Below are 21,190 nucleotides of genomic sequence, written 5' to 3' on the forward strand. Positions count from 1 at the left end.
AGCTCACTAAAAGGCATTGGAAGGGTTTGAAGGATATTCTGCGCTACTTGCAAGGTAGTAAAGATCTAGGCTTGTTCTACAGAAAGAATCGGGATCTAAATCTGGTTAGATACGCAGATGCTGGGTACCCGTCAGACCCACATATAACGAAATCACAAACTGGCTATATTTTCTTATGTGGTGGAACTGCAATATCCTGGAAATCGCTGAAGCAAAGTCTTGTATCTACCTCGACGAACCACTCGGAAATAATAGTCTTATACGAAGCCATATAGGAATACACATGACTTAGAAGAGTGATCAATCATATCCAGCAGTCATGTGGTTTGAATACTACTAACACCCCTAGCATTATCTATGAAGATAATGCTGCATGTGTTGCACAAGTGCAATCGGGATATGTAAAAAACAACTTAACGAAGTATATAAATCCCAAGTTCTTTTATGCTCATGAATTGCATAAAATGAATGAAATAAAGGTAATGCATACCAAATCATATGAAAATCTTGCAGATTTTTTCACTAAGTCTCTCCCTGTATCTAGTTTTGAAAGATGTGTTCGTAGCATTGGGATGATGAGGTTTAGAGAGTTGTACATTTCAGAGGGAGATTTTTCACATAATACTGGTATTAAGAATTTAATCTTAGTCAAGAAGATTAAGTACCCAAAGTTAATCATGAAGATTATATGAAGTATTTTGGATGGATTGTACTATTTTTCACATGAAGATTATATGAAGTATTTTGGATGGATTGCACTATTTTTCTCTTAGATACGTTTTCTTAAAGTTTCTCATGTTAAGTTTTTTAACGAGACAATTCATGAAATCATATCGCGGGCTATGTATTCTTTCTCCCAATTTTTCACATTGAGTTTTTGGGGAATTTTGATGAGACATATGCATTTCGCGAAAAGTGTCCAAGGGGTAGTGTTAGGAAACCTGGAGTTTCACAACCGAATATGGGTCCGTCTCACTCTCTTGAAAGATTCAATTCTATCTTTTAAGAGTTTTGACACTATATATACGAAACAATATCCCTTATTATAAACACAGATGAATAAAAATAGATAATTTTTTCCTACTCCTATATCTCTTTTTATAATTATTTTAAAATAAATTACTAGACTACACCTGATAGCAGCATTTTTTTAACTCAATCAACTGCAGCAAAGCCTTATCTTCTTAGCGGTGCCTTTCGTGAAATTTAAACGCGGTGCCATCCAGATAAGTTTGTCTTGGACTTGGAATTAGTCGGTCGTCGCATGTCTCTCGCCCCCGTCAACCACGGTGATTTTATGAGTCCTGTGGGAATGGAGCACAGGTGACATTTTGGAATCTGCGCATTTATAAAAAGGGTGGTAGATTGACTCGCCGGACAACGGCAAACGGGAGCTTCAGCCGTGTCGGTAACTAGCAACTCTTGTTTGCCGGCTGCTCGCTGCGCAGGTAGCAGAGAACCCCCTCTCTTTCTGCCTTCTCATACACAACAAGGGCAGAGAAACCAACCCCTACATACACGTACGGTGCATCATGGCGTGGTCACTGACTACAGGTAAGACTTTCTTCCTGCTCCCTCTACTAAAGAATAAGTAAAGTTTTCAGATGCATCTACTCATCTTGTAATTTTTTTTAAAAAAAGCCAGCTCGTATTGTTGTACCCAAGTTTTGAAAATATATGCCTATGATTAAAAGTTACAGTGATATTAATCTATTATTAAAAGTTTAATGGAGCCACCTACTTCGCTCTTAGAGCCTAGAAATTACACTACTATAGGTAGATCCAGTACACTCGGTTCCTGAACTGACTGTACTTATACAACTATAATAATATTTAATTATCATAGTCGTTTCTAGCATAAAACTGACTCTAATAATGGTATAGGGCATTTCCTTATATGCCACCTGCAAAAACTCACAAATCTCTGATATGCTATTGGTGTGTCTATGATGTATGGGGCCCACCTCAGTCACTTGTAGTGGCATATTAGGGATTTAAGTTTTTATCCAGTGACATATGAGAAATTATCCCTAATGGTATTATCGGTTCTTAGCTATCACAGTCGATTTTCTGCTTGAACCGACTGATATGTGGCTCATTTTCATGGTTCAAGTAGAAAACCGACTGTAATTTGCACAACAAGCACCACACAAATTTGCAATTTGGCTAGACTCAATTTGCTAGCCATGACCTCTGAAACAAAGCACCAACCACACATACAAGCATCAGATAAGAAGACGGGTAAACAAAATCGACATAGAAGAATTCATGCAAGAACATTCAAAGAGCGGAAACATGAAAACCATTCCACAAAACTAGTGTAGATATTTTGTGAAAGTATAAAGAAAAATATAATTAATATGTAGGCAAAGTGATATTGTTTTGATTTTGTTCGCGAGATATTAAAGTGAAAAACAGCCAAGTAAAAGACAAAATTTTGGTACTAGCATTACTTTTGTCTTTTCTTTGCTATTTGTCAACTTCATGTCTCAAACGAAATTGAGTTTGATCTTGAAATTTTACATTGTTGTGCAATATCAACTGCCGGAAGTGTAATATTTTTTGAGAATTTTTAAAACTTCTACAAATCTGAGTTTTGTAGAGCAGTTTTCCATGTTGCAGTTAGTTAATTTCCACCATATATTCTCCCATATATTCCAGCTGAACTGTTCAAAGATTCCAATTTCTCAAGTTGCGGTTTTTCATCCGCACTTTAAGCTATCAGAAGTGGAAAGTCCTTTGCCTTCGTGGTGTAAAATAAATAGATGTTACTTTAAAATATGTCCGATTAAAGATTTAAACAATTGATAATTACTTTACATAAAGTTGATATACTAGTAAATTCACTATAAAAAAACTGTCCCACGACATTATTTTTTATTATTTGAGAACAACGAAATGTAACGATCAAACACGTATACTGTAGACTAATAAAACGTTGTCGTACCGGCAAGTCGATCAGACAGAGTAGTACAAAAATTAAAAACCCATACGTATCTGTCTATCTGATACAGGCTATAAGAAGAAATTGCTGCTGGTTGTGGCTGTCATGCTGATCCTGCAGCACGGTGCTGCAACTGATGGTGCTGGGGCTGGGAACAGCGGCATAGAGAAGCCCGGCTGCCCAGACAAGTGTGGAAGCGTCAGCATCCCCTACCCGTTCGGCATCGGGCAGGGCTGCTTTCTGAACAAAGCCTTTAACGTCACATGCGACAGGGACCAAGCTTATCGGTCCATCTTCAAGGTATTGGAAATCAATGTGCTCCATGGTGAGGCACGCGTTCACGCTAATTGGACTCCATCATGGAGCTGCAACTACGCGAACGGTACCACAGATATGTGGGATGTGTTGGTATCACTTGGGAATTCTTTGAGGTTTTCCTCTAAGAACAAATTTACAGCAATCGGGTGTGCAACTATCGCAATTATGGTGGGTTATACTGTGGATGAAGGAAGCATCATGGGCAACAATGACTCGCAACTTTACAGCAGCACATGTGCATCATTATGTGATAGCGACAATAGAATCAGTAAGAGTGCCAAGTGCAATGGCATAGGTTGTTGTCAGGCTTCCATTCCAGAAAATTTGATGATCTATCAGTTTGCATTTGCAAATGCTTCGGTGGATACATATAATTTACGTCCCTACCACGATTCCAGAAATTTCAGCCCTTGCAGCTATGCATTCATCGCCGAGGAGGCCTCATTCAAATTTGATCCTTCATATGCCAAATCATCAAATTTTCTAGAACGTTACAAAGACGACCCAGTCCCATTGGTTCTTGACTGGGTGGTTCGTAATGAAACATGTGTGGAAGCCTTGAAGAACAAAACATCGTATGCATGTCGCGGGATCAATAGCGTATGCATCAACAGGCCCAATGGGTACCTCTGCAACTGCTCTCAAGGCTATGAGGGCAATCCCTATCTAGACGAAGGCTGCCAGCAAGGTCAGCTTGCATTCATCTCCATTTTCTCTTCCTACTGATTAGCTTTGTGAATTATGCTTTGTCAATAATTAATGTTTATTCCACTCACTCATTTAATCTATAGACATCGATGAGTGTCGTTTTCCATCCCTGTATCCTTGCCTCGGTGAATGTAAGAACAACAATGGAAGCTACACATGTTCATGCAAACCAGGAACTCGGAGTGACGATCCCAAGAGCCTACCCTGCAAAACTGATCATAGCCCCAACAAGATGGTCATAGGTATACCTAAGCCAAAACTGAAGAAGAGAATATTATTATATTAATATAATGTATTCGCACTTTTCTGCCTTATCAGTCCAACTGCATCACTGTGATTTTCCCGTTCCCATGAGATTTATATATTTCTCTCGCTGGTAATATAGAGTCAGTTAGAAACTCGCTATTGTTACTATAAACAACATCACCATTCGTTCATGCTACAATAATATTTTTTCACATAGTTATAAACCAACCACATGTGGGCATGCAGAAAGGTAGTCGAACTGATGGTAACCTCAATTTTTCAGGTATTTCCATCGGCTTCGTCTTCCTCATCGTCTGTATCTCTGCTCTACTGATCAAGTGTCAAAAAAGGCAGCTAGCAAAAGAGAAGAAAATATTCTTCAAACAAAATGGTGGTCATATATTATACAAACAAATCCTCTCTAAACAAATTGACACAGTGATAATATTCACAATAGAAGATTTGAAGAAGGCGACAAACAATTTTGACAAGAGTAGAGAATTAGGCATAGGGGGCCATGGCACTGTCTACAAGGGCATTCTGGGGGATAACAAGGTAGTGGCTGTGAAGCGCTCGAAGATTATGAATGTGACCCAAACTGAAGAATTCGTTCAAGAGATTATTATACTCTCACAGATCAATCATAGGAATGTGGTCAGGCTTATAGGCTGCTGCTTGGAAGTGGAAGTGCCCATATTAGTGTATGAATTCATCCCAAATGGCACTCTCTTTCAGTTGATCCATGGTAATCATGGTAGATCACCTATTTCATTAGATGTTCGTCTCAGGATTGCCCAAGAATCTGCTGAAGCACTGGAGTATCTGCATCTCTCCATCAATCGCCCCATAGTCCATGGAGATGTGAAGTCTCTAAACATTCTCCTAGATGAAAACTACAAGGCGAAGGTGACCGACTTCGGGGCGTCAAAGATTCTTCCTAACGATGCAGTTCAGCTCATGACAATGGTGCAAGGAACTCTAGGTTACCTAGACCCTGAGTACTTGCAAGAGCGGAAACTGACGGAGAAGAGTGATGTTTATAGCTTTGGAGTTGTGCTTCTAGAGCTAATCACAAGGAAGACAGCAATATACTTTGAGGGCTCTAAGGAAGGAAAAAACCTCGCATCATCCTTCTTGCAAGCGATGAAAGATAATACAGTTGAAGGTTTGTTAGACACTAGCATAATTGGTGTGGGAATGGAGAAACTGCTCCAAGAAGTTGCTCAGCTGGCTAGCTTGTGCTTGAGTTTCAAAGGGGAGGAGAGGCCTTCCATGAACCAAGTGGCTGACAAGCTGAAAGTTATACGAAGTACATGGAGAGAGATATTGTTGTTGAAGCATGAAGAAACTGTACGCCTAGCTGAAAGGTTGGAGATGACTTCGATTTGTGACCTGCCGCCTAGCATGTACTGGACAGCAAGAATGATGGGGATGGATATCGAAACACCACATACAGATCATACCGGTACTACCAACATGGGATAGGGATATTAGATTATGGATCTCGAGTTTTCAGTATGGGTGGTACCATGTACTAGTACTACTACATATAGTTGTCGTAGTATAGTTGCCAAACAAATCACACTTGATCACACCTAGTCTTGGCATGTATGTGTCATGCAATCACATTATTGTAGTGGTATGGTGTAAAGTTTATGCGATAACTTTTCTCTCTACTGATGTTGAGATATTTATGTGTTTTTACTTATTAAATCAAGGGTTTGAAAAGTCCATATGTTGAGATTTTTTTTTAAAAACTCTGGGGATCACTATTCCTTCCCAAACAGTGGGAGAACAAATTAATATGTTGGCCAATACCATATGTTACATGGCTTACAGGTAACATGAAAAAAGAACCAAAAGAATGCAAAAACATATTTGGTTTTAAAAGAAGAAGAAGAAAAATGCAGAATCATATTATGTGCTCAAGCTTTGGAAGTCGGAGCATGCATGCCATGCGAGGCAGAGCAGACGCACGCTACCGTCCCGACAAGTATGAGAGTGCGAACGAGTCGCTTCACGCTCGTCACCGACGACGCGGCCGTCCCGGCCGAGCCCGCGGGCAGCAGAGGCAGCCCGAACGGCCCGACGCGGTGCCCGTGCGCGGGGTCCAGCGCGAGCAGGTCGACCACGATCATGTCCGACGGCGGCGGCGGCTCCACGGCAGCGCCACCCCTCGCCTCCAGCATCTCCACCACGCGCGCCGTGGTCGGCCGCGCGCTGGGCTTCTCCTGCGCGCACAGCGCCACGTGCGCCATCCGCCTCACGCCGGCCTCGTCCATCGCCGCCTTCCCGGACGCGACCAGCTGCTTGTCGAGCACCTCCATCACGCGCCCCTCCCGCGCCTTGTCGGCGGCGATCTTGGGGAAGTATGACCACCGCCGCGACCCGCCCGGGCCGAGGTCCGCCTGGAGGTTCCGCCGACCGCCGAGCATCTCCAGAAGCACCATCCCGTAGATGTACACGTCAGACTTCTCCGTGACGCCGGCGCCGAGGAGCAACTCCGGGGCCAGGTAGCCCGTCGTGCCGCGCACCGTCGTCACCACCCGGCTCTGCTCCTTCCCCATCAGTGTCGACAGCCCGAAGTCCGAGAGGAGCCCCCGAAAGCGGTCGTCGAGGAGGATGTTCTCCGGCTTGACGTCCAGGTGCACCACCTTGGCTCGGCAGTCGTGGTGCAGGACTGCAGGTACGCCAGCGCCTTGGCCACGTCCACGGCGACCTGGTACCGCTGCGCCCACATCAGGCACCGTCTGCCGCCACCGCCGGCATGTTGCGAGAAGATCCACTTGTCCAGGGAGCCGTGCTCATGTACTCCTAGAGAGGAAGCGCGGGCCGTGGGGCACGAGGCAGAAGCCGAGAAGGCCGACGTGCTGCACGCTGCCGATGGCCGACACCTCCGACCTGAACTCCTTGTCCACGTGCTCCGACCCGTCGATACGCTTCACCGCCACGGCCGTGCCGTCGTCGAGGATGCCCTTGAACACCGTCCCCGACGAGCCCCGTCCGACCACGCACCGGAAGTCGTCCGTCGCCGAGGCGAGCGCGTCCAGCGAAAACCTGCTCGGCAGCCCGGCGACCTTCCGGAAGAAGCTGTACTCCACGCGCACCTCCAACTCCTCGCCACCGTTGAGCACCGGCGGCCTCGCCATGCGCCCGGCCCGCCCCCGCGCGCTCAGCGCGTGGCACAGCAGCACCGCGACGGTACCCGCCAGCACGACCGATAGGATGAGTGCCGTCGAGAGGTAGAGCAGCCTCGACAGGCGAAAACAGAGGAACAAAATGAACTCGAGGGCTATACACATGAGTTGACAAGAGGACATGCAACCCTTGACGAATTTGACGACAGCGATGCTTAACAAACGATTGCTTTTTTTTTTTTTTGCCCTAAAAAGACAACTGCTTGACCTGATCAGAAGAAGGATGGGGTAAGTAGGAGAAGAACGGTTCAGATGAAGAATTGGATTGAATGGCACTGCAGATGATACCTCGTCATGGCGAATTCATCCTAAATTTTGTGTGGAGATAGGAAATAATCAGTGCCTACTTGAAATCTTGCATAGCCAAGTCATCAAGTGCGGAAAGGCAATAATAACACACTGATCCAACGCCTCCAAGTGACATCAGTGTATAGTTACGTGTGTGGTGTTGGTTCCTCGGTGTCTGCAGTTTGGCCAAATCCTAAGTTGAAATTATATCCATCGAGATTGAACATGTAAACAACATCAGCCACGTTAGTATTTGGAAACTACAGATCAAGGAAAATGTATGTTATCTTGATTGTTTCATCGAAGTCACTGCTTATCTGATAAACTCTTACGACTGCAACTACAATTTCAACAGACCAATGTGTTAGGCTGTTAGCAATATTCAGACAACAAATCTTCCACCAACGGATTTGGCGAACACCCTGGGGAACATAGAATCATCCAGAGAAATAAGTATGTTTTGAATCTTGATTCAACAAAACGTGTGTTGAATACAGAAAGTACATAATTGTGTAATGAATCCCATTATTTGTATAGCCGATTTTCTGAAAAGCCTGTAACAAAACCATGTTATGTTCCGAGCCATAGGGCAAACAGGTTGACATGGTCTACTGAACTCTATAAGGGCAAATGCTGACAACATTGCGGAAAAATGATATTGGCACCACATTTTGTTACTAGATATGCCTTCTTGAACCTTAATGATGGTGGTGGTCATCATCATCATGTCCATCAGGGGATCCTCCTTCTCCAATCACATGAAGCTGTGGAAATAAAGATGGAAGCTTGTAGCTCAGTGAACATGAGAGAGCATACATCACATAGAATACATCATCCCATGCCAAAAATTGCTCTTGGAATGCAATCACCTTATGTCGAAAGTAATCAACATACCATGAAATATTGGGTACAGACTGGGCATTCATGTGGTTTGCCCTTCTCCAACCAAAACCACACAACATCATGCTCATCTTCTGCAAAAGCCAATAACGTTTGCAATTTAAGCCAATCAGATAGATGATGGGTTAATGAATGTTCCTAGATAAGGCGCAGAGAAGAATCTGAATTTTAGAAGCCTCTTTTAATGACAAAGAGGTGATTTAGCAATCACAGCAGCTTACCTCCTTCACCGCCAGGGCAACCAACAATCCGTTTGTTGTAGTATGACCGAATCACAGCAGGGGAATCCTATGGATGGAACAAGATATTGGTTCAGTTGGACCACATAACAGTGAAATGAAGCTAACTGAAAAATGTTGCAAAAGGTACACGTATAGCCGTGTAGATAAGCAAAATCCAATTAAACATAGTACTCCACAAAGTGGTTCATCAAAAACCCAAAACCAAATGGAACTAATGACCATTAAGAGGGCTGACAAGTTACCGAATCCCCAGTTCCCCAACTCAAAGGACAAAGTCATCAGAAAAAAAACGTATCAGTTGTACAAACAATAATATACAGGACCGTCCAGAACACGCTGTCCAAATTGAGGGTAACTTGCCTCGGACATTTGGTGGAGAACCATCTGACAAATTCAACTTCAAGATCAAATTGACTTTTATTGAGTAGGCCAGAATGAAAAGGTCAACACCACCCAAAAAAAGAAGAGGTCAATACCAAAGGTTGTTCAACCACAATTCCTCATAATAGCAATGTTCACATTGGCAGGGAACACACTAAAATAAATATATCATAATCTGAAGCCATAGAGTTTTCAAATAAACTATGTCTCTACGAAAATATGTAAAAGAAATTATTGACATGGAATTGCGAAGCAACAAAAAAAAGACAAAACAGAACAAGAATCAAAAGAAAACTCAATCAAACAGCAAAATCAAGTTTCCTGCGAGAATCCATGATTCAATACACATAACTAATGATTGAAAATTCTGTATGCTACAACAGACCTAAAACGTTGCTTTGAGATGCTAACAAAACAGATCTACTACTGTGCGAATTCAAAAGGAATACAACCTCCTTTTAAGAAAGCACATGTGATAAAATAGTGTTGAGCAAATACTATGTACCACATAAAGAATGGCCACGAACTAGAAATTTTTTGGAGCACAGAAAGTTGAAGCAAAAGAATAGGCTAATAAATTGGCACTGAAGAACACAAGTTGGGGCTCAGCCAACAGGTCTCTGTTGCCAACCCAACACCAAGTAATATGAACACAAACTTGATTGTCTAAGCTAGACTGAATTTGTCTCAATGATTCTTTGGCCCTGTAGCTATTGGCAATTTGGCATAAAACTTACATAGTGCAAGGAAAAGAACTAATGTCGGAATTCACATTCATCTAAAGATTGGCACAGTGTGCTGTTTTCCCAACATCCAAACTACCCTCTATCTCTTCACCAATTTCACAGCTTATGTTCAACAGATAATTTCATATACGCAGACAACATATTACTCTAAATGAGCACGTCGCATCCATAGCCATAGTCTGATGACTACACATTGCCATTGCAGTACACACTCACAGACTCCATCCAAATCAATCAATGAAACAAAATGTATTATCAAATGGAAAGCGCTCACCTTGGTGCCAAAGGGCCCGACAGGTGAGAACAAATCAGATATATTTCACATATATGCCAAGATCAAGTTTTTATATATGCAGTGACATCATCAGTGATAATATAATTGTGTTATTAATTAACAAAAATATTTCTTATAAAAGGACCCACAGGTCTAAAAAGAAAACGCTAAGAAATCCTTCAGCGGCAGCAAGACTTCCATCCATCCACAGGCGTTGTCCGGGGGAGCTCCAGGCTATGATATGGTCTTCAGAGCGACGTCTTCCTTCACTTAGAACTCAGCACCATCGTTCGAAAGGTCTTCGAAAACTTTGCCTTCTGAGCAGCATCCAGAAGTTGGGAGAAGACAAGCGTGAGTACATAAAGTACTCAGCAAGTGAGGAAAAACATGACATGCAGTCTTTATGACAACGAAAAACTTGACTCGGGATAACGGCAATTATGCCAAACCAAACTAGGACTCAAAAGACATAGCAACCTACTTACTAGGTTATGACTCCAACAATAAAGGAAATAATTCATCGGATTCCATTCGACTACCAAACTCACCAGATATCCCATATCTGGCTACCGACTCATCGGTGGCTCCACCACCCGACTATCCAAACCAACCATTCGGGATCCCCACTAATTATGAAGAAGTCCAAGCCCGCTCTTAACCGTGAGCACGGCCGATCGATCAGTTTTGTTACTCTGTAGAGTTTGCACACTTTACCCACGAGTCGTGATTCCCGTTTTGTTTTACACTTCTGGGGTGTAGAGTCGGGGTCTCACTACAAGGTCGTTACAAAGCGCTTCCAAATCTATACGCACCCACTAAAGTTTCACCGCTAACAAGGATTACATCCACTGCAGAGGCCCCCTCTTGTGCCACTTAACCATCCACTGGTGTGTACAGAACATGAATGACAACTAATTATTTGGCCAAGCCGTACTCATATAAGCCTTGTGATTGTGCTGTTATGCCGGGTAACAGACTTCACAAACCGGTCCTTAGGATCCCACAGAGGAACAAACACAACCCTGCTGTGTAGCTCCACCTCAAACTAGCCATCCAGTTGGGATTCCTATACCATGTTACTGCAAGATTACAATACCTAATTTCTTGTTACATAAACATTAGTTAATATTAATATTTACCCCAACCATGACAGCACTAGCACAGCTACCATTTATTTCCCATGACCCTTCAATGGCAACAAGGAATGTCACACAAATTCTAGTAAAATCTTAACCATGGGATTCCATATTAAACAAGCATGCATTTTGGAAAAATAAAAGCTACATTATCCTACAATGGTATCAAGGTGGTCAATGACACTTGCCTTCGAATGCAGGTTGCTCAAAATCCTCGAATGCCTGATCCTGCAAGCTGACACACTGCTCATCTCCTAAAGCAATTGCGCACACCGAAAAGCAAATAAACACAACAGCTAAGTACAGCATACAAAACAAAGGCAAAGCACTCTAAAAAGGTTACTAATGGATAATACACGCTGCTACGATCGTGTGAGCGTAAGAATCGCCTAAGTTGGAGCTCGTACGGCTAAATGGACAGTACGGCTCGGTTGATCTAATTTGGGCCGTTGGTGGAAGATCCTACGGCTCTCGGCGTTTGGTGAGGGAGGGGTGGTGACAGGGGCCGACGGACGGCGGTGCCACTGTGGGTTTTGCAGGAGCATCACCGGCGAAGCTTGATCTACCGCTACGGGCTACCAAACTCGATGATTTTTGGCGCAAACAAACGAGACAGCGACGGGGAGTCTCACCTGGGGGTTCTCGACGGTCAGCGGGCCTCTGCGGTGGTCAACGACGGAGAAGAACAGCGGCGAAGATCGGAGCTTGGAGAAACACGGCTACAACGACGAAGGAGCGAAACCGAGGACCGGGGAAGCTTCCTAGGGAACATGTGGTGCTGGAAAGGGGGTCAATTTGTTGCGGCGTGCTTCGGTTAGAGCTATCGACGGTGAGGTGGCAGCGGTCTTACCGGTGCTCGGTGAAACGGTGGCTCTGGCGGCGGAGAGGCATCGACACGCGGCGAAATGGGACCCTCGTGCTTCAGCGAAGCTGACGGCAGTCTTGGGCTCGAAGGGGAGAGCTCGGACGCGGTGGAGGGCGCTCGGCGAGCTCGGCGATGGCAACAATGGTGCTCGGGAATGAAAGAGGGAGTGCGGGGTGGGGGAGTTGCAGGGGCTGTGGCGCATCTTAAAGCACAGAGATGTGCTGGCCGTTGTGGATATCGTGGGCATGGAAACGGGGTCATGCACCAGCAAATTCGGGCAAGCTGGCGCAATGTTGAAGCTGACGAGTGGGGTCCGGCTGTCAGTGAGAGAGAGGAGGAGATGGGCCGGTTGCGCTGAAGTCATGGGTTGGACTGGGAGCTGGGTTGCAGCTGAGGAACTGGGCCGAGCCGCAAAAATTCAGACGTCACAAACCTACCCCCCTTAGGATGAATCTCGTCCTCGAGATTCGAAAAGATCGGGAAAGAGGCTGGGAAACTCTACTTTTAGATCATCTTCTCTTTCCTAGGTGGCTTCCGCTTTTGAGTGATGCTTCCACTGTACTTTACACATACGGACCATTTTGTTTCGGGTAACACATTCAGATATTTCAAGAATCCTGACAGGGTATTCCAAATATGAAAGATCCTCCTATATATTCAACTCTTCCATTGGCAGCAGCTCTTCCGGAACTCTCAGTCATTTCTTCAATTGCGAGATATGAAACACATCGTGTACATCGGAGAGCTGTGATGGTAAATTCAGTTGATAAGCCACTTCCCCCTCTCCTTTCCAGTATCTGGAATGGTCCAATGTATCGGGGTGCTAGTTTACCCTTGACTTTGAATCTGCGAAGACCTCTAATCGGGGATACTTTGAGGTACATGAAGTCTCCGACTTCAAAGGTCATCTCCCGACGTCGATTGTCTGCATAAATCTTCTGCCTAGAATGCATGGTCCGCAAGTTGTTCTAAATCTCCTGCACTTGTCTTTCTGCATCTCTTAAGACTTCTGGGCCAAACACTTGGCTTTCTCTGATCTGATTCCAGAATAGTGGGGTTCTGCACTTCCTTCCGTATAGTGCTTCAAAAGGGGTCATCTTTAAGCTGCCTTGGTAACTATTGTTATATGAGAACTCTGCATAAGGGAGGTTCTTATCCCAACTATTTCTGTTCTTTAAGGCACATGCTCTCAGCATATCTTCTAGAATCTGATTGGTTCTTTCCGTCTGTCCATCAGTCTGCGGGTGGTAAGCTGAACTAAAATTCAACCTGGTGTCCGTGGACTCATGCAGTCGTTGCCAGAAACGTGATGTGAACTGGGTATCTCGATCAGATACTATCCTCTTGGGTACTCCATGCAGATACACAATCCTAGACATGTACAATTCTACGAGCTTTTGTCCCTTATACGTCTCCTTGACTGGTATAAAGTGAGCTACCTTTGTTAGCCGATCTACTACGACGCATATAGAATCATACCTGGATTGGTTCGAGGTAGTCCCACTATAAAATCCAGGCGATTTCTTCCCATTTTCATTCAGGTACCTTCAATGGTTGAAGCAGTCCGGTTGGTCTCTGGTGTTCAGCCTTAACTCGCTGGCATGTGTCACACAGAGCCACATAGTCTGCTACTTCACGTTTCATTCCGTACCACTAATATTGATCTTTGAGATCCAAGTAAATATTAGTGCTTCCCGGATGAATGGAATAAGCTGAGTCATAGGCTTCTCTTAAAATTGACTCCCGAATGGATTTGACATTCGGAATACATATTCTTTTCTTATACCACACCACTCCTTGCTCATCTTCTGTGAATCTTGGAGCCTTGTCCTTTTTAATGAGTTGTTTGATCTCTAAAATTTTCTCGTCTTCTTATTAGCCCTTTCGTATATCCTGCTCTAGAGTAGAATCCACTTCTATTACAACTGCATCTGCATTGGACACAATGCCCAAGTTAAGCTTTTCGAATTCGTTACATAGTCCAGGCTGTCTTTCCTGTAGGGTCATCAAACTAATATAAGCCTTCCTGCTCAGGGCATCTGCCACTACATTTGCTTTTCCTGGATGATAGTTGATTCCCAAATTGTAATCCTTGATAAGTTCCAGTCATCTCCGCTGTCTGAGGTTGAGATCAGGTTGAGTGAAGATATACTTCAGACTTTTATGATCCGAGAAGATCTCGCATCTCTGCCCTATCAGGTAGTGTCTCCAAATCTTGAGTGCATGAACAACAACAGCTAGTTCCAAATCATGAGTAGGGTAATTCTCATCGTGCTTCCTTAATTACCTTGAAGCATAGGCTATCACGTGACCTTCTTGCATTAGCACACATCCCAACCTTTGTCGCGAGGCATCACAGTACACCGAGAATGACTTCTATGTGTCAGGCATAATTAGCACTGGAGCGGTAGTTAACCTCTTCTTTAGCTTGTTGAAGCTGGCCTTCCGAGCAGGGGTCCACTTAAATTCTTTTCCTTTCTCCAATAACTCCGCCATCGTCTTGGCGATCTTGGAGAAGCCTTCTATAAAGCGACGATAGTATACAGCCAAACCCAGAAAACTCTTAATCTCTAAAACTGTCTGCGGTGGCTTCCAATTTAGGACCTCCTTCACTTTGCTAGGGTCAACGGATACTCCTCTTGCTGAGATGATATGACCTAAAAAGGAGACTTCCTTCAACCAAAACTCACACTTACTCATCTTGGCATATAACTGATTCTCTGCAGGACCATTCTCAAATGCTCCTCATGCTCTTCCTCGTCCTTCGAGAAGACCAAGATATCATCGATGAACACCACCACGAACTTGTCCAGATAATCTATGAAAACCTTGTTCATGGGATACATGAAGTATGCTGGGGCGTTGGTCAATCCAAACGACATCACCGTAAACTCGTACAAACCATATTGGGTGACAAAAGCGGTTTTAGGGATGTCCAATGCTCGAATCTTTAGCTGATGGTATCCTAACCGCAGATCAATCTTGGAAAAGACACATGCTCCTTTTAGCTGATCAAACAAATCCTCAATGCAAGGTAAGAGGTACTTATTCTTAATGGTCACCTCATTAAATGCCCGATAATCGATGCACATTCTTTAAGTTCCATCTTTCTTTGGCACAAAGATAACCGGGGCTCCCCAGGGTGAGGTGCTAGGACGAATAAACCTCTTATCTAATAGCTCTTGGATTTGCTCCTTGAGCTCTACCAATTGATTGGCATCCATTCGGAACGGTCTCTTATATATAGGAGCAGTGGTAGGTACTAATTCAATAACAAACTTGATGTCTCAGTCTGGTGGCATACCTGGCAATTATTCAGGGAAGACATCAGGAAACTCGTTGACTATCCTGACTTCTTCCACTGCCATGGCTTGGTTAAGCTTGACATTCCCTCCTAATTTTGTTGTGGCCATGAACTCCACCTTGGTTCCACATGTATGTGTCAATTGAACTGTCTTGGTAGCACATCCTATCACCTCATTGACTTTAGTCAACCAATCCATCTCCAGAATGATATCTATCCCTTTAGATTCCAAGACGATAAGGTTCGCAAGGAATTCTACCCCTTCTATGGCAAGGCTTATCTTAGGGCATACATATCTCAATTCCATTTCTCCTCCTAGAGAACTAACTACCAATCGACATTTCATTACGGCTATCGGCAGATTATGCTTTTCTACAAACTTAGTTGAAACAAAAGAGTGTGTTGCTCCGGAAGCGAATAAAACTGTAGCAGGGTGAGAGTTGGCGGGAAACATATCAAGTACCACATCTGGGGAGTCTTGGGCATCCTCTGCTGCAACGTGGTTGACTCGCCCACTTATAAAGTTCTGACGAGGCTGCTGCTGTGGCTGACCTTCGGGGCAATTCTACTACTAGTTGTTGGCTTAACCCGCTGCTTTTTGGGCCACTTATTGGCGAGGTGCCCAAAGTTTCCACAGTTGAAGCATGGGCCAATGGTACTGGTTCACTGGCCAGTGCAACCTTGCTGTTGTTGGTTCTGGTTCACGGGGTGTGAGGCCTGGTAGTTGGAGCGTTGTTGCTACTGGAACTGTTGCTTCGACTGATTGAAGGTTCCTGAAGCCTGGTTGGGTGCCCTCTGTTGCTGGTTCTGGCCTTCCTGGCGGTACACCTGTCCCGAGGGAGGTGGGTTGAAGTGGGGACGAGTGTTGCTGCCTGAGGAGTAACCTTGCATCATCCTCTTGCGCTCTTCTCCTAAATTCTGCTTCTTCTTCTCTAGAATGAAGGCTCTGTCAACAAGCATCTGGAAGCTTGAATACTCACTGGCTGAGAGAGAGTACTAAAGTCCAGGGTTCAAACCTTCCAAAAATCAATCTTGTTTCTTCTCATCCGTGTCCACATCTTCGGGGGCATAACAGGATAGCTGCGTGAACTTGGTAAGGTATTCACGCACTGACATGGGACCTTGCTTTAATCCCAGGAACTCTCTCCGTTTAAGCTTCACCTCTCCTTCTAGCACGTGGTGCTTACGGAAACTATCCTTGAATTCCCTCCAGGTAATTTCTTGAGGGTCATCATGGGCGTCTGTGTATGCTACCCACCAATCTGAAGCTGGTCCCACGAGCTGGTGTGAAGCGAAGAGGACTCTTTCACTACATGTGCACCGAAAAATCTGCAGCTTGCTTTCAATTGTCTTGAGCCAATCATTAGCATCCATTGGCTCGACTGCCTGTGCAAAAGTGGGTGGCTTGGTGCTCATAAAGTCTTTTAACTTGTTCTGCGGCTGCATTTGCTGTGGCGGTGGTGGTGCCTGATAAGTTGGAGGCGTTTGTTGAAGTCTCACCACAGCCTGCGCCAATCCCTGTAGGATCTGAGTCTGTACGACCATCATTTGCATTGGGTCCACCATGTTCCGGTTGGTCCACCTGTTCCAAGAGGGAAACGTGTCCTGGTTGCCATCATGGGGGTGAGCGTTAGGGTTACTGCCTTCAATGTTGTTCCGGTCGGCGCCAGCATCATTCATGTTCCTCATGTTCACCATCTGGCGGTTGCAAGAATATGAGATTGAGCACGAGAATAGGGTAAGGACAGATGAAGAATAACGAAGACTCAAAAATTGATTCATTGATTGAGGACAGATACATCTGCAAAAGACATTGCATCGACACACACAAAGCAATCCTAACACCGAGTTCACAGCATAGAAATCAAGCAAATCATTACATCAAGAAATGACTCTAAACGACGCTAACTACTACTAGGGAAACTGCTAACTTAAAAACTATCATCACCCTCTGATGGGTCCTGTGGTGCAACTTGTAGAGCAGCTTCAAGGCAGAGCCTCTTGCGGGAGGGAGAGCGTGGCAACTCTAGGTCCGGCCTCTCCTCTGGCTCCTCTTTTGAATCCTCCGGCATCATCGCCTGTAGGGTGTGAACCCTCTCCTCAGCTTCGGCGAGCCGTAGGTGAATGTCGTGTAGCTCGTCGAGGGGCTCTGTCTAGCTCCTGTGTCAAGGTGTCGGTGAAGCAAACCTGCTCTACCAGTCTGGCGTCACCCTCCCTGTTGGTGGGGGCAGAGGTGATCTCCAAGCTGCCACTCGCACGCTGTGGGTAGAAGTGGTATGGCATAGTCTAAAGGACATCATGGTAATCCGCATAGAGAACTGACAGTGCCTGGCAAGCTGCGTCACCAATCCTGGCAAGCTGCGTCGCCAATCCCAGCAGCGAAGGTCTCTCAGAGTGACAACTGAGTGGATTCTGCGCACCTTGCTCCCGTCGTCATCTGGTTTCTTCTCGTAGATGGTTACCAGCACCATCCAGGAGTAGCTGTGGTTATTGAGCGGTGTCCTGACCCCCTTGTAGACCGGGGCCTCCTGATAGCCCAGGCCCTTGAGGATCGACCAGAGCTTGCGAGGTAACTCCCCCGCCTGCAGTCTGGAAGAATGAAACTCCGCGGGTGCCTGGAAAGCCCAAGTGACCTCTGAGGGAGCTCTCGCAGGGATGAAGCCTTCAACTTGCTTTGCGGGCCGTCTAAAATTTTGAAAGAGAGAGGAGTCAGTAACCATTTTACAAAAAAATTATAAACAAAGGCAATAGGAGGGAGAGCAGAAACAACATTGGCGGAGTAAAAGATTTTTCAGAAACCTTTTTCTTTGTAGCAGAGATAAGTCCTTAATATCGACCATTTCTCGTTAGGCTTGCGTCCTACGGTCAACACGGCTCTGATTCCACATCTGTCACACCTGGTTTTCAACATAACTGTGTCATTAATTAACAAAAATATTCCTTACAAAAGGACCCATAGGTCTAAAAAGAAAATACTAAGAAATCCTCCAGCGGCAGCAAGACTTCCATCCATCCATAGGCGTTGTCCAGGGGAGCGCCAGCCTATGGCATGGTCTTCAGAGCGACGTCTTCCTTCACCTAGAACTCATCACCATCGTCCGGAACATCTTCAAAAACTTCGCTTTCTGAGCAGCATCCTGAAGGTGGGAGAAGGCAAGCGTGAGTACATAGAATACTCAGCAAGTGAGGGAAAACATGACATGCAGGCTTTATGACAAGGAAAAGCTTGATCAATCAGTTTTATTACTCTGTAGAGTTTGCACACTTTACCCACGAGTCATGATTCCTGTTTTGCTTTACAGTTCCAGGGTGTAGAGCCGGAGTCTCACTACAAGGCCGTTACAAAGCGCCTCCAAATCTATATGCACCCACTAAGGTTTCACCGTTAATAGGGATTCCATCCACTGCAAAGGCCCCCTCTTGTGCCACTTAACCGTCCACTGGTGCGTATAGAACATGAAGGGCCACTAATTATTTGACCAGACCGTACTTATATAGGCCTTGTGGTTGTGCTGTTATGCTGGGTAACAGGCTTCACAAACCGGTTCTTAGGATCCCACACAAGAACAAACACAACCAGACTGTGCAGCTCCACCCAAACTAGCTATCCAGTTGGGATCTCTATTCCATGTTACTACAAGTTTACCATACCCAAATTCCTGTTACATAAACATTAGTCAAGATTAACATTTACCCTAACCATGACAGCACTAGCACTGCTACCATTTATTTTCCATAACCCTTCAATGGCTACAAGGAATGTCACACAAATTCTAGTAAAACTCTAACCATGGGATTCCATATTAAAGAAGCACGCATCTAGGAAAAATAAAAGCTACATTATCCTACAATGGTGTGAAGGTGGTCAAGGATACTTGCCTTCGAATGTAAGTTGCTCAAAATCCTTGAATGCCTGGTCCTGCAAGCTGACATACTGCTCGTCTCCTAAAGCAATTGCGCATACCGGAAAGCAAACAAATACAATAGCTAAGTACAAGACACAAAACAAAGGCAATGCACTCTAAAAAGGTTACTAATGGACAATACACATTGCTACAATCGTGTGAGCGCAAGAATCTAAATCAGAGCTCGTATGAAAAAGTTGTGATACTTTTATTCTACATGGGCTTTTCTGAAAAATTACAGGGACTAAATTGCAAAAACAGAAATCTCTAGGGACATATATGCAAAATTCAGGGACCTATTTGTAATTAACTAAAATTTTAGGGGGCTAAAAGTAAAAATACAACACTACCAGGGGCATATCTTTGAAAATAGAAAAGTTTTGGGGGCCTAAATGTAAAATTGCCTAATTTCAGAGAATTATTTTTGTACCGAAAGGGTACGGCTCGGTTGATCTAATCAGAGCCGTTGGTGGAAGATCCTACGGCTCTCGGCATTTGGGGAGGAAGGGGCGGCGATAGAGGCCAGCGGACGGCGGTACCGCCACAGGTTTTGTTGGAGCATCACCGGCAAAGCTCGATCTACCGCTACATGCTACCAAACTCGACGATTTTTGGCGCAAACGAACGAGACGGTGACGGGGAGTCTCACCTGGGGGTTCTCGATGGTCAGCGGGGCCTCAGCGGTGGTCGACGACGGAGAAGGACGGCGGCGGAGATCAGAGCTCGGAGAAACATGGCTACAGCGACGAAGGAGCGAAACCGAGGGCCGGGGAAGCTTCCTGGGGAACATGTGGTGCCGGAAAACAGGTCAATTTGCTGAGGGGTGCTTCGGTTAGAGCTATCGATGACGAGCTGGCGGCCGGTCTTACCGGTGCTCGATGAAACGGTGGCTCCGGCGGCGAAGAGGCGTCGACACGCGATGAAATGGGACCCTCGTGCTTCGGCGAAGCTGACGGTGGTCTCGGGCGCGAAGGGGAGAGCTCGGACGCGGCGGACGACGCTTGGTGAGCTCGGCGATGGCACCAATGGCGCTCGGGAATGAAAGAAGGAGTGTAAGGTGGGGGAGTTGCAGGGGCTGCAGCGCATCTTAAAGCACAGAGACGTGCTAGCCATTGCGGATATCGTGGGCACGGAAACGGGGTCGTGCACTGGCAAATTCAGGCGAGCTACGCGTGGCAGTTGCGAGCACGGGCGCAACGCTGGCGCGAGGTTGAAGTTGACGAGTGGGGTCCGACTGTCAGCGAGAGAGAGGAGGAGATGGGCTGGCTGCGCTGAAGTCATGGGTTGGACCGGGAGCTGGGCTGCGGCTGAGGAACTGGGTCGAGCTTCAAAAAATCAGACGTCACAAACAACGAACCAAATCTAACACAATTTACCCTTTCACTAGCAAAGAACCCATAGTAACAAGAAATGAATCCGAGGCGAGGCGGCTATGCGGGGGGACCTGAAGCTCGGCCTCGATCTCCTCACGCTCGAGCCCCGTGGCAATCGGCATCACGTCCTCCACCCTCGTCCTCGGCCCCGCCGCATTTGAAGAAAACGCAGCCTTCATATCAAATCGGGGATACGACCTGACCTTGTGAGGAACAGGAAGGGATGTAGCCGAGAGTGGAGAAGAAGAGAGGCGCCGGCGTGCAGCGGAGGCTAGACACCGCGGCGACAGAGACCGCTGGAGAGCGGGGCCCAAGGGCGGAGCGGGGGTGGTAGAGGATGAGGGAGGTGGCGCGCTTCCACAT

General features: G+C 45.6%; 2 protein-coding genes and 1 pseudogene across 2 annotated transcripts; 2 read left to right on the forward strand and 1 right to left on the reverse strand.

Annotated features, from left to right (window-relative positions):
- The first annotated feature begins 1,275 nt into the window (after nucleotides 1-1,275).
- LOC133926213 (wall-associated receptor kinase 3-like) lies at nucleotides 1,276-5,949 on the forward strand. Its single transcript, XM_062372014.1, has 4 exons — nucleotides 1,276-1,554; nucleotides 3,015-3,950; nucleotides 4,054-4,212; nucleotides 4,500-5,949. Exons 1-4 carry the CDS (start codon nucleotides 1,533-1,535, stop codon nucleotides 5,699-5,701), a joined length of 2,319 nt encoding a protein of 772 aa, XP_062227998.1. The 5' UTR covers nucleotides 1,276-1,532; the 3' UTR covers nucleotides 5,702-5,949.
- Nucleotides 5,950-6,211: 262 nt separating this feature from the next.
- LOC133927507 (uncharacterized) lies at nucleotides 6,212-7,812 on the forward strand (annotated as a pseudogene).
- A 329-nt stretch (nucleotides 7,813-8,141) lies between these two features.
- On the reverse strand, nucleotides 8,142-21,190 carry LOC133926214 (putative cytochrome c oxidase subunit 5b-like). The gene is made up of 7 exons (XM_062372015.1): nucleotides 21,058-21,190; nucleotides 20,899-20,984; nucleotides 14,659-14,672; nucleotides 10,245-10,281; nucleotides 8,823-8,889; nucleotides 8,596-8,675; nucleotides 8,142-8,465 (listed from the first exon to the last, which is right to left on the reverse strand). Exons 1-7 carry the CDS (start codon nucleotides 21,188-21,190, stop codon nucleotides 8,400-8,402), a joined length of 483 nt encoding a protein of 160 aa, XP_062227999.1. The 3' UTR covers nucleotides 8,142-8,399.

Source organism: Phragmites australis, chromosome 8 (assembly GCF_958298935.1).
Source record: "Phragmites australis chromosome 8, lpPhrAust1.1, whole genome shotgun sequence".
NCBI lineage: Eukaryota > Viridiplantae > Streptophyta > Magnoliopsida > Poales > Poaceae > Phragmites > Phragmites australis.